A 14179-nucleotide genomic window follows, 5' to 3' on the forward strand; every position below is an offset into this window, starting at 1 on the left:
TTTCAAAAAGTTTAAAATTTTTCTCAGGAGGGTCCAAAGTATACTGGAGCACACGGATTAAAGGCAACAAACGTTACTAACGTTTTGACACCAAGTGCATCTTCATCAGAGTCGAACAGTACAACGGCTTGTATTCTCTTAAATAACCTCCCCTAATTAGGGACTAATCCAGCACAGGCTGGAAGAATGGGGAAGGGACAACAAGCTGCATGCAGGGTTCCCAACTAACAAAAAAGAGCAGTAAATACATAAATAGATACATAAATATGATATTTCATCAGTAACCACATCCAATAAGCTGTATCAAGATATCAGTAACCATAATACATAACTTGTATCGAAACAATATACAGTACTGTGCAAAAATCTTAGGCACCCTAGATTTTTTATATAAATTTCTTAGAAGTCTTAGATGTTTATTTGTTTTCTGCATTAGTGTGTCAGTACACTGCTGTTTATTGTAAATTTTTGATATTCAGAAACTTTTCATTTCATTAGTTTTGAAAGCATCTTCGCTTTATGGATATCTTTGACATATGCCTAAGACTTTTGCACAGTACTGTATTTTAGTCCATTAAATATCTTAAACAAAACTCCCCTCATCAGAAATTACTACAGCATAGGCTGGAAGAGGGAGAAAAGGGGGAGGGGACAATACACTGCATGAAAACAAAGTTCTCTCTTATGCAATATTAAAAAAGAAAAAAGAGAAAGTAAATATGAAAAAAGAAAATATCTATTCATAACATTACAACAGTAACCACAGACTGCATCAAGACAAAAGCAACAACAATAAATAGCCTGCATCAAAACGATGTATCTTAGCCTATTGAATATCAAAGCCAACAATCTCCTAATAAAGAATTACTACAGCAAACGCTGGAAAAGTGAAGAGGGGTCAGTTGGCTGCATATAAATAGGGCTCTTGATTAATAAATAATAAAGAAAAGGACACATACACACATACATACTGATACAAGATTGCTCTACTCTGAGAGCACCGGACAGGCATACTATTCCTTGTGAGTTGGTTGAAGCGTGTTAAACCTCTTCCTTCATCAGTTTTCAACTTTTCCTCAGGGAAAAGTAAAGCGTATGGAAAATGATTTTTCTCTCTGATTATATGTACGTATTTTGTGGCTTCAGTAGATTGAGATACCAATAACAATACAAATAATTTGGCTATCACTTCTGATTTTCCTGTGAGCCACCAATAGATTTTTTACCGTCCCATAGCACAAAATGACCACAATATATCTGCAGGGGGTTGATAGGGTTGTTGATCAATCTCAGTGACTCAACAATTACTTAGCATGTGTTGAGTTTTCTGGCTTTCAGAACTTATTGTCTGCTTTTTCAACTCCTCAGTGTTGGAGGACGCTGCTCCGAGCGACAAGGCAGTAATATTATTACAGTATTTTGCATTGTGATATATGACCTCTTCACTAGACTTTTCTGTTGGCTGTCTGATGTAATGAGCTAGCTTAATCATCTCCAATGTGACTATTATTTCAATGACAGGCCACTGTAAGATGTGGCCGCCATAGAGGTAGATTAAAGTCATGGATTACTTAATGCCTCTTTAAAATGGAAACTGTATTATCTGTCTAACTCTTAAGATAACAGTATTGTTTTCCTCTCTTTTCCTGCCTCATCTCTTTTGCTGTACCACTCAGCCAATGAGCTAACCAGTGGTATGTCATGTATGTAAGACAATTCTTTGGAAAATCACAACATGAAGTGTGTGGCAGCTCAGAACAGCAAGAGCCAGCCAGCCAACCAACCAGTCAGATGTCCTGTCAGTCAGCCAGGTCATAAGTAAACCAGGCAGCCAGTATTATAGTGTGTAACTGAATCCTAAAATGGCAATCCTGAATGAAGGTGAATGTGCTCAGTAAACCAGTCAGCCAGCCTGCCTATGCAGCTGAAACCTAAGAGGACCATCCTGTACGAAGGTGGAAGTGTCCCTTCACGCGGGCAGCCGGCCAGACCATAAATGAATGAGTCAGTTAGTTCACCAGCTAGGCAACCAGCCTGTTCGCATAATGAGCTATACAGAGAGGCTTTACAGTGAAGGTGAGTGAGCCAGCAGGCCTCAGGCTACAAGCAGTGACAGTGAGAGAGAGGAACGCTCCTATTATAGCTGTCCTCGAGTTATACTGACCTCTAGGTTTTCTGTAGCAAACTCAACACATTGGAAAGTAACATGGCAAGCAGCCGGCCAGTCAGTATGCTGATCAGCCTGCATCCGGGATGTAACATTATCTCTGAGGACTATTTAATATGAAGGTGAATGTGCCAGCAGGCTTCAGCCACTCATCCAAGCAGGTCTGGCAAAGAGACAGTAAGCTAGCCAGCCAGCCTTCATACAGTACATTATCCCAGCAGTCAGCTAACCTGCACATAGACTTTAGTAACATAGGAGTTTTGCCGTGAAGGTGAAAACTTCAGCTGGCTTGAGAATGAAGATGGATGGTGATACGACTGTCAAAAAAATCAATCAGTCAGCCAGCCATCCAGTCCAGCCGGTCAGTCAAGCAGGCAGTAAGTGAGCAAGGCCGTTCGCCTGCATGTACAGTATAGGTAAGAGAATCCCTGAAGGTTTTCACAGCGTGAAGGTGAGTGTGTCAGCAACACTCCAGCAAGCCAGGCCTCATGGGAGAGAAAAGGGCCCTCGTGACTGTCAGCTCGCTACACTTCACCTTATTCTCAACCATATCTTCAACTGAGAGGGCCCATCTGCGCTAGTTACGAATCATAAGAGATAATACTGTAGATTGTGAACCCACCTGGCAATATCAATCCTTTGGCTTGGGTTTGACACAAATGAAAGCAACATACTGTTTTTCTTTCAAAACTCCTCCTGGTGCATTGGCAGGATGGAATGGGAGTTTTGAGTCTGCTGTATGTCATGCCATCTCTCAACTTTGATGTCAAAAATAAGCTTTAAAAAGTAAAGCACTCTTATTAGCTCATTTGGGGCCACCTTTTCCTGATACTCTGCAATAACCGATCCAGCCATGCAAGCACCATGGCAAAAGATGAACCAATTCTGTCTGAATGATTGAAATGGTCACATTGATCTTGAATCACGCATTTCTGGCCAGTACGTGCTACAAGGACATACTGAAATGGCCCAGGACAACTGTGGTACTTTGCTTTTGGAGACCTCAGTGTGTGTGATACCTATTCCAAATCCAGCAATTTCAACCGGGACCATAAAAACCTCCACCATGAAGCTCATGTGGGATTTGGCGCCGATTGCTCAGCCTTGATATTGCAAGGTATTTGTGGCCCCGAAAGAAAAGAGCACAGCATGCGGTCGGGATGCAATCAGGCACCAGCGACAGGAAAATAATGATGTACTATCAGGATCACTGAGCCTGGAACATCGGATTGAAACGCCTCATGGTGACAGGTCAATTTTTTATTGTCAAACCATTAATATGACAATTCCCCAAAGTCTGGATACAGTAGGAAAGGAAAGGAAAGGAAAGGAAAGGAAAGGAAAGGAAAGGAGAATGGGATAGGAGAGGAGGAATACACCGAGACAGACAATCATCAGACAAATGAACTGTGATTTTGTTTGTTTTTTTCAAACAAGTTAATTTGCTCTGGGTGTTGAAAAGGAATTGATTCCTGGAGGGACCAGGCAGGGATCGAAAAGAGTCTAATCATGATGGAGCGATAATTACCACTGCAGTGTGAGCATTGAACAATAATATTTGCTCTTGTCAATAAATCATTGCATTATTATCTAATATAAAATAACTATTATTATCGCTAGAGGACACTGTCAAATGAACTATGTTTAAATCATACCCATTGCCACCACTATCATCATCATCATCATCATGGGACTACAGATGAAAATTTGCCTCTGGCTAACTCTGGCACATTTTCCTCTTCTAATGTGCACTGTCCCTGTCAAATAAATGAATAAATGAAATGAAATGAAATCATCTATGCCATCACCACCACCATTGTAATCACCGCTATCAGCATAAACACACAGCCACTATTATCACCACATCCACCAAAACCCAGTTTATTTCCCTCCGGCAGAAGCCTAACCAGTCCAGTGAGAGGTGACACAATGTCTGCTATGGTCCAATCAATACTGTAAGGAATCAATACGGTCTTACACAGAGGACAGAGGTAGCCTTCCCTTCCCCAGTGACATTTTAGGCATTTTAGACTAGAAAACGGGGTGACAGGTTGTAAGGTAAAACACCAATTCAACTCAGACTCCTTTAGGTGGGGTAGAAAGGCTTTTGAAACAGCATTTAGAGACCATGCGACACTGAAATCTCACATTGTGACCGATACAAATGAAATTCTTCAAGGCACAGTGTCGGCTCCTCTAGTCACAGAGGCACGCCTATAGCAGCTGTGACAGTCTGGGCAGTGGGGTTGTTCATGTGCTTTAGACACATGGTCACTTTTATTCAGGCTGATATGTCATGCAAAGCAGGATTTAATGGCATATGACACAATCATATGACACTCAAATCAGTAGAAACAAATTTCTTGAATGCAACTAGCTGCTCAGTTTAAGTTGTTAGTATATCTGCACTATGAGAATGACAATTCGTAACACTTTGGTTGCCAGATACCAAATTTTACAGGAATTCATCTCACCAGGACAACAGGGAATCACATACAGTGCAGAGGGACAGTGTGAGACTTACTTAACTGCAGACAGTAGACTATACATAGGACTTCACATACACCGTCAACATTTAACAGTCTATTGCTATGTGCTATCAAGCAGCACAGCGTACAGTATGCAGCTGTAGAGGGAAATGCAGCGGCGGTCCTGTAGTGCACTGGTTCAGCGAACCATGAGGAAGTTGTTCTGAATAGAATTATATTCATGAGTTACATGCGTTAAATCATTCGCAGTGGGAAAACCTGCATTCCTACAGTTTAAGTGTCATATCGTCCCATCCCTCGACATTGTAGTAATACAAGATGGTGTGAATATTGCTTGGATGAAACTAAATAGCAAGTCAGTGAATACTGACATACAGTTCTATATTGGTGAAGAGAAGTCCAGAGATTGTAGGGATTATTGACTCTGCCTCAGATCCCCTGAGGCCAGAGATGTTTGAAGTCTTCCCGGGTGACCAAAGCACAGGGTGGGAATCATTTGTCCGTCATGATACTAATTACTGTAATCAAGGCTGTACTGAAAACTCCTGATACGACCCCACAGCCCGCCACAGGGATAAAGCCCCAGGGCTTCTTCTTCTAACCTCAGCCTGTACAGCATGTTTCGGTCTGATGCCAGCAGGGTTAGGTAGGTTATATTAACAATGTACTCCATTACAGTTACTAGTTATCTCATCAGTAATCAGAATACATTATTTAGGTAACGTAACAGAAAACAGTTACATTTTTCTTTTATTTAGTACGTTTAATACCAACCCTGGGTACTAGTATCAATATTTTAAGGAACAAAATTACAGATGAATGATTAATCTGCCAATGTTTACTTATTTTTTATCATGGTTTCCTTTTTTAATTATTTCCTCGTATTGTTCACTGAAATATATCATCCAATATAATAAGGTAGTAATGAAATGCAACAAAATTTAACACAGCTTACTTACTAGTTTCACATTGGAAACTCTGTATAAAAACATGATTACTATTCCAAACAATATATTATCATCACAGTGTTTTGATACTGTCTGCCTGCTTCAACTTCTATGCATCACGGCATACAAAGCAGCACTTGAGCCGCTCCTCTCTGCACTGTACTACTGAAGAGAAATATATAGCAGCGACCAATGAAAAGTGACAGAAGAGCAGAGCAGCACTTCAGCCCTGAACACTCCCTGAGAGCCTCATAAACATCCTCTTCATCACCGCTCTTCTCTCTCTCCTCCCTCTTCTCTTCTTTCGCTGCATCGATCTGCACACTTTTTATTTCTCTCTCTCTGTCTCTGTCGCTGTGGGTCATCCGCTGCACTCCTGCTCCTTCTCTCATACTCTCATTTCCCTCCCATTCTTACGTCTGACAAAAGCTCTTACTTGCGTCTGTCTGTCTGTCTCTCGTTCAATCTCTTCACTTTTCCCAAGAGAAAAAAACAAACTGTTTTGTCTAGGGATTGGACGATATGCGTATACGATTTGATACGCGATACGGGGTTCAAGATTACATACAGCCACGATACGATGTAATAAATAAAGGTAAAATGACAACAAAGTCTGACTGTGCAGAATTATGTTTATTTCTGAGCCACAAATCTTTCTGCCATTGGCTTGCTAGAATGTAAACAACAATTTAAAAATGTCATTACAAAGTGTAAATAATATAATTTGGATGGAGAGCTTGTGAAACTGTGATGGTCAAGCGTCTCATTTGTGATTACTACAGCAGAATAAAATGCAGCTGATATCACAATTCCTTTTTCTGCCCCATGATACTGTATTGACCTATTGTCACATTTTTTTATTGCGATATATTGAATGTCGATATTTTGGTCTCATCCCTAGTTTTGTGGTTTGTTATTATTATTATTGACTGTCGCAGGTTGCTTATCATTTCCACTACACCTCTGACAACCTACCAGTAAGCATATTAGAGGCAGCTCACCCTACAGATCTATTAGCCTAAATAATGCAGGACTCTCCTTTTCACCACCCTGTACTATAGCGCTGAGTGTAAACCTACTGCTGTTACTGTTTATTACCATGCTATTTTTTTTTTTTTACCCAGGCAGCACTTGCACAATTTCACACTACCTATAATCATAGTGAAAAATTAACACTTGCCACCAGCCAAAGCTAGTAAATTACTCCTAGGCAGATAATCATTATGATTAAACAGTAAAAGAGGCAAGTGAACTCCACAAATTCCCCCGTCTCTATGGACAGAAGACAAAACTGACCAACTGACTGATCCAACCTCAGGAAATATGTCTATATTCTATAACGCTCCTGGCATATTTCATGCATATCATGGCCTATTAATATGGAAATGATTCCCTATTTTGCTAAGAGGTAGTATACTCAACTCAGCTACACTGCCGTTTGTATTGCTTGTCTCCACCCACTGCACAGTTCAAAGGCTATTCAGGTCAATGATTCTCCAACCAGGCCGTACAGCAAGTTATTACAGGTAGGCTGGTTCGCAAAGACTTAGTCAGGATTGGATAGAGCAGGATTACAAAAATGCATCCCCAAATTATTCTGGAAAAATTAGTATAATCTGCTGGGTTACACAGGCATTTCTAAATCCAAATAATATAAGGTAGGTGGAATGAAATATTGTAGTGCTGTCGATTCTTGGCCTAAAAACAAGGTATATTTTGGTGAGATTAGCGTATCAAATAGGTTTTGTGTTAGAGGAAAAATCATTTGAGGAGATTAATTCCAAAATAAGATATCTGCTACTTGGCAAAAGTGACACCCTTACAAAATTATTGACAGCACAAAATTAAAACAAATTGTGGCATGTTTTAAAATATAGTGGGTAATATACACTTACATTGTAGCGAGATTGAATGAGAAACTTCAGGTAGGCTAGTATGTTTTTTCCTCAGTGTATACAGACTCATTCATTTTCCTTACCCGATTTATTCAGGGTCACAGGAGGCTGGAACCTATCCCAGCATGCATTGTGTGGAAGGCAGGACAGGCTGCCTGTCCATCACAGCAAACACAGACTGACAGCCACTCACACTTACAGTCACACCTATGGGAAATTTAGAGTCTCCAATCCACCTGACTTATGTGTCTTTGTACTGTTGATATACAGTAAAAAAAAAATGAAGTGATTTTTTTTTTCCAACCCTTCCACAGGGAGGTCAGAGGTCAGGGTCAGTTATATAACAGTGAAACCTGGAGCTGGTAGGGATGCAGTGTATTTTTCCATTAAAAGACCCTATCCTCATATAACTTAGAGTAGGCTACGTCAGTTTGATGATGTATACACTGAATTTATGACTGATTTATGATGAGTTATGTCAGCCTGAAATTGTGTGTAAATTCCATTCATCAAATAAAAAGGCGGCTGAACTGAATTTCCACTCAATGCACAGACAGTTTATGCACAGGCAGAATATCCCACTTATCCTACCTTGCGCTATGGCTATGGACTCGAACTTGTGCAGCTCCCGCAGCAGACAGGTGCGCTCCGACGGGTGAAGGCTATAAATAAACTCCTTGGCTCCCCGGGGCGAGTTGAGCGGCTCCATCGGCTCCTTCATAGGGTGTGTGCCCAGGTTACACCTCTGCACCAACACGGAGGTGAACGCTACGGGGACCGTGTGGTGGCTGCTGAGGCCGGCTCTGGCCAGCGCGGTCCCGGCTCCGAGGGAGAGGGCGGGCCGCAGGACTCTCCGCAGGCAGGGCAGCATCTCTGGGATGGGGGGTAGAGCAGTGCCTGATGGAGAGTAGAGAAGGGCAATGTTATAGGCCCGATATATCACCACTTTGTGCCAGCAACACACGAGATACCGTTTCAAATGCTAGCTTTTTCCTGCGATTTGAAATACTCGCCATAACGGTCGCATTTTGACAACCAATAAATCGCGTCTGCATCTCTGGAGAGAGCCTGGGTTATTTAAGGGCAAAACGCGGGCCTGGTAGTAGCAATTACACGGAGTTACGACCGGCTCGACTCAAGCCTATTCTACCCACCTTTGTCTTCGAGATAACTGGGGTAGCCTACCTGCGGCAGGATAGGGTGCGATAGCTGTCCAAAATCAAACAGCAACTTCGCATAGGACGCACCTCAGTCGATGCTGCTGTCCCGTCCGACAACCTCCAGTAGCCGTTACAATACAGCCGCTGCTCTCGACGCATACGCTTCTTCTTTATCTACTCTGTGTCCTCTATTTTTTTTTTTAGCTACACACAACACACATGAAAGAATGAAAGAGCGAACTGGCTGCCGCAGCGTACAAAATCACATTTTTGCGAGCGTAGCCCCGGCTGGTGTGAGCTGCGGTCGGCAGGATGGAGTGAGCGCGAGGCGGATGGGAGGGCAGGTCACTCCGCTCAGCCCCCGAAATATTTTCCAATGGCAGCGCTGCTTTCCGCTGTGCGTAACTCTGACGGCGCTGCCAGACGTAAATGCATATGGACACTGGATAGGAAAAGTCTTACTGTACGCTCATGCTATATAGGCCAACGTGCTACCGTGACGGAAAATGACTCCAGTAGTATTCCTACAGAGACTGACAGTGAGTTTATGATTTTTTTGAGGAATTTTTGATTCCCTATGGTAACGCTATAATATTCCTATAGGGACTGACTGTGTGTCTGTGCTGCTCAATAATGAGTTTGAAGTGACGTCATCGGCATGGGATGCGTTTTAATCTCCCGTGGTACTATCACTAAATATCAATATAATATTCCTATAGGGATTATAGGTGGCTCTACTCAATAGTGTGTTTATATTGACCTTATCTTGCCTTATGGCATGTTTTTATTTATCTTCTATGGTATCACTATAACATCCCTATAATATTCTTATGGAGTTATAGATTTTTATGGTAGGCTGTTCTTATAAAATGTATTATCGGATTATTATTGTTCACTGTGGAAAGGGCAAGTAGTATGTAGTCAAATCAACATATTGTGTTCTTTTTGATATATTGTTGGTACTTTACGGTTATGAAACGTGTTCTAATCTGTTATGCTCAAAATAGAAACGTTATAGTGACACCGTAGCAAATAAAAACACAATAAAGTATGATAAATTCACTATAAGTCACTCTATAAGTCCCTATAAGGAGCGAATATTATTGCGATACAACAGGAGATAAAAAAAAAAAAATACCATTACGTATGATAAGGTCACTATAAACTCCCTATTGGGTCCTGCAGACACGCTACAAGCCCCTTTAGGAATATTGCAGTGATTTCTCTTCAGGACAGTAGTGGGCAGTTGGAGCTTGTTGCAGTGAGATAAGGGAGGAGGGTGTGTGTCTGCTGGGCGTGTTCCCATCCTTCCCCTGGCTCTCATGCATGTGGGGCATGTGAGCTATTCAAGCAGAGCACACACACACACACACACACACACACCCCGAGCAAATATGACAGCATGTGGAAGTTATTTTCTGTTATTTTCTACAAGAACAGTGGACGTGGGCAAACCAAGCCTATTTTCGGCCAGGAACTGGGTAGAAATGTCATTTTCTACTCACTATGTAATGCTTTATTAATCTCTGAACACCAGTGGTGAGAGAGACACGTTCATAATAGCTTTGGTTGTACTTTTATTTATTAGACGACTGTTTTCAACCTTCTAGGGCACGAAGAAAAGATGGGAGAAGTGATGATCGAAGTAAAAATCAGAACATTCATGTTAATAAAGATTTAGGCAACAGTGACCTCTGGTGGCGAAAAGGAAGCACTTCATCTGTCTTTATCCTAACATCCTCCTGCTCAGTCACATTTGATGGCTTTTAGTTTTACTCATGGCATCCTAATAAAGTGTCAAAAACACCAGGATATTCACAGACCCCTCTGCTTGAAAATATGAATCCAATAATGCTGAGAAATAAACCAGCAAAATATAAAATTAGCCATTAAAAACAGAGCTTTTCATATACATTAATACACATTCTTCATATTTGTCATCCAACTGTCTCGTTCCCTTAAAGTGTGACAACAATCAACACATTTTGCAGCTAATACTGCACTCTGACTTTTCTCCCCACATAGATATGGAAGTTTGAGAGGATCAGGCAGACGGTTGAACTCTGGGCATATTCTACCTATCTTCTCAAAATCACACTAAAATCATATTTCCTTTATTTTCCATATTCCAGCGAGACAGCAGTGTTGTAGCTGGTGAGTCCACATCTGGGAGGAAAATGGATCTACCTTGGTGAATCACTATTAGGATGTAGAATAATCTCACATCTCATATAACGCTCAGTTTAAAAAAAAATTCAGCTCAGCAGTTTTTCCACAATTTGCACCATTTGCATTTCAAAACAACTAAATTGACATATTTCATGTGAAGCCGGTGTCTTTTTAGCTATCTGCTTTCACTTTACACAGGAAAGTGGCCAGCTAGCTACCAGTTTGCTTCGCTTCCAGTAACACTTCAACACTGACTCTTCATTCAATTCCTGTTTGATTAGTAAAAGGCAGACTGAAGTCCAAGCAGGAGAACTGTAATCATTCTAATTGCAGTTGGATGCTTAGCAAATATATCTAAGACTTTGCAGAGTTTATTTTCTCATCACTGCCTGTTTAGTTCATTATGCCCATTAGGTAGACTGGACAGTTTGGATATCTGAGGTTCAGAGAAATAAGGCTGATCTGATCAACTTAGTCTTATCACTGCCTATTATAAATCATGAATTTTCATCAGGTGTTGTGCATAGTTTCTGTCAGATCAACTACAGATCAACTACAGATCAACTAGGCTACAGGTTGACTGAGTGATGCATTGCTATACTGACTGTTCCCTTGATATTAAAAGCAAGTCATGAATACTTATGCTCTCAATTTCCTGTTCTCTAGGTATTATGGGGGCCTGTATAAGACAAGGGGTGTGGTTTCCACTCCAGTAAAAATCCAATCATCTTTGACCTTTCATAAAAAAATATTTTCTATAATAAATTGAGGAATCCAATGGAATTATTTTCAATACATCCATTTCTATGCCCACATATAAGACATTTTATGACGAAGTGCACGTATAACTACAAAATCTATTAGACTACACCTTTAGGTCATTAAACCACATTAAGCTGTCATATTTAATGGGGCATTTGGGGGCATTTACTGCATTATTATTTTATTACAAGTATTTCTGTTTTTTTACCTAGTGTTTTTCTTTTGATGGTAGTAATTATTTAGGATTTTTCTTTAAATTAGATTTTTTTTTCATCAGTTTTAGGTTATTAAACCACATTAAACTCAACCATTTTCATGCCATCTGCTATTATCTGATCTTTGGTGGCAGCCGGTGATGTCACCACAAAGATCAGCCAATAGAAGATGGCAGTTTCAGTAGCATGCTTTTTACCATTAGATGTCAGGCTTGACACAGATTTGTGTTTGGGGTTTAGTTACTCTTTCATGTGGCCCTTCATCTGCATTCAAAGTAGTTGTGAGAGTGAGTAGTGAGATTTCAGGTTCTCACATCCCATCGCCTATTGCAAAACCCATATACCCACTGCATTATATTAATACCTTTTTTCTGACTGAAATGTCAGATGGAACCTTATAAATCGTTTAGGCGAGAGAAGGCTATTTTGAACAAAACCATTACCAATTGCAAAAACACTTGATACTTTAGAAACAAATGTAAAAACGTATTAAGATCCAACACAGCTTTTACAATGTGTACAATGTTGACTGTAGTGCCATGTACAAATCACCTACAGAAACAAAGCTATACAGGGCGGTACATTATTTTTTGAGATATCATTTCTGATATCTTTTATTGCGGGAAAAAAAGGGAATGGGTGTGGGACGGTCAGGGTGGTTTAAAAAGGGGGGCAGGGGTGTGTAAGGTTCTTGAGGAAGGAGTCACGGTAGGCAGATGACTTCTACCAGCTCCACCATTTGGTGGCAGAGAGGCTTGTTCTCATAGGCCTTGGGCTTGTTGGCCTTCTTCTGCCGGTAGAGAGTCTTGTTCCCTTGGCGGGGGGCGGCCTTCTCCTTCTCACAGATGACAAGCTTCTTCTTCAGGTCTTGGATCCTCAGCTCCCGTCCTCTGTTGAGCATTGTCTGATCCTCCACATCCTGGCAGAGGGTCTCCTTCTCTTGCTGCAGGGAACAGTTCTCCTTCTCAGAGTCAGCGAGCTTGTTGACCAGCTCTCGGATTCTCGAGCGCTCCTCTTTCATGTCCTCCGCTTGTTGGTGGAAGGCTTTAACGGAATTGTTCTTCAGGAGATCAATCCTTAAGTCCTTTCCTCTGTTGAGAATTTTCAGCTTCATCAGATCCTGGCAGAGGGCCTCCTTCTGCTGCTCACAGGCCTTGAGCTTGTTGGCCTGCTCCTGCACCTGGGTGCGCAAGGCCCTCTCAGTGCAGATCATTTCGTGGTGGAGGGCCCCGCTCCCTTGGCGGAGGGCGGTCTCGTTCTTCTTACAGTCGACGAGCTTCTTCTTCAGGTCTTTAATCCTCAAGTCCGTTCCCCTGAGGAGCATTTTCTGCTCCTCCGAATCCCGGCAGAGGGCGTCCTTCTCTCGGTGCAGGGTGAGGTTCTCCTCCTCACAGGCGGAGTGCTTCTTGACCAGCTTTTGGATCGTCGAGTCCTCCTCTGTCTGACGCCTTTTCGTGTCTTCCACTTTTTGTCGGAAGGCTTTAACAGAATTGTCCTTCAGGAGATTAACCCTGAAGTCCTTTCCTCTTATCCGAAGCCTTTTCATTTCCTCCACCATGAGCAAGATGCCCTGCACCTCCTGCTCATAGGCCTTGAGCATTTTGGCCTGCTGCTGCTCCTTCTCCTGGGTGCTCAGGGCCCTCTCTCTCCGGAGCGTTTCTTCAAGCTCCTCAATCCTTTGGCGGAGAGTTTCGTTCTCCTGCTCATAGGCCTTCAGCTGGTTGGCCTGCTCCTGTACCTGGGTGCTCAAAGCCCTCTCCCTCTGGAACAATTCTGGGCAGAGGGCCTCGTTCGCTTGGCTGAGGGCGGCCTTCTCCTTCTTGTTCTTCAGGTCTCGAATCATCTCCTCCACTTGTTGGTGGAGGGCTTCATCCAACTCCTCAGAGGCATTGGGTTTGATGCCCAGCCCCTTGGCCATCAAGGCCATGTCTGTCTGGAGCCCCATCAGCTCCTCTGTATCCAATAACAGTCTATATCAGAAAAAGTTCTGTATAGTCTGTATCAAATAACAGTCTGTCTCTAGTAACAGTGTGTCAAATAAAAGTTTGTATCAAACCAAAGTCTGTCTCTTGTAACTGTCCGTCTCTACCGCTTGTCTCTGCTAACTGTCCGTCTCTACCGCGTGTCTCTGCTAACTGTCCGTCTCTACCGCTTGTCTTCTCCACAAAGGCGTCTCTTGTGCGCGCTGCTCAGTTTATTCCATTTGATTCCAACTATGTCATAATGGCCATGGCGCGCATAGCAGCGCAGGCGCCAAACGTTCGAAGACAGTTTGGGAAGATTCCACAGATTTAAACGTGTTTAAATAAACAGCCTAATTAATAAGTATAATAAATATGTCTTATTATTTAGAAACAATTATGAAATAAATAGGT

At 41.9% G+C, this 14179-nt stretch overlaps 1 protein-coding gene across 1 annotated transcript in view; it reads right to left on the bottom strand.

Annotated features, from left to right (window-relative positions):
• Nucleotides 1-8862, bottom strand: part of LOC139667456 (transmembrane protein 65-like) — a 48665-nt gene extending 39803 nt beyond the window's left edge. Inside the window, exons 1-2 of the mRNA XM_071546919.1 lie at nt 8746-8862; nt 8090-8395 (exon numbers count right to left, since the gene is read on the bottom strand). Of these exons, the coding sequence (XP_071403020.1) occupies nt 8090-8369 (280 nt within the window). The 5' untranslated portion in view covers nt 8370-8395; nt 8746-8862. The remainder of the gene's footprint in view (nt 1-8089; nt 8396-8745) is intronic.
• Nucleotides 8863-14179: the final 5317 nt, after the last annotated feature.

This window comes from Centroberyx affinis, unplaced genomic scaffold (assembly GCF_046629955.1).
Source record: "Centroberyx affinis isolate AG114_WGS23_722 - 3 ecotype Tasmania unplaced genomic scaffold, CSIRO-AGI_Caff_v1 ptg005544l_1, whole genome shotgun sequence".
Classification (NCBI taxonomy): Eukaryota; Metazoa; Chordata; class Actinopteri; order Beryciformes; family Berycidae; genus Centroberyx; species Centroberyx affinis.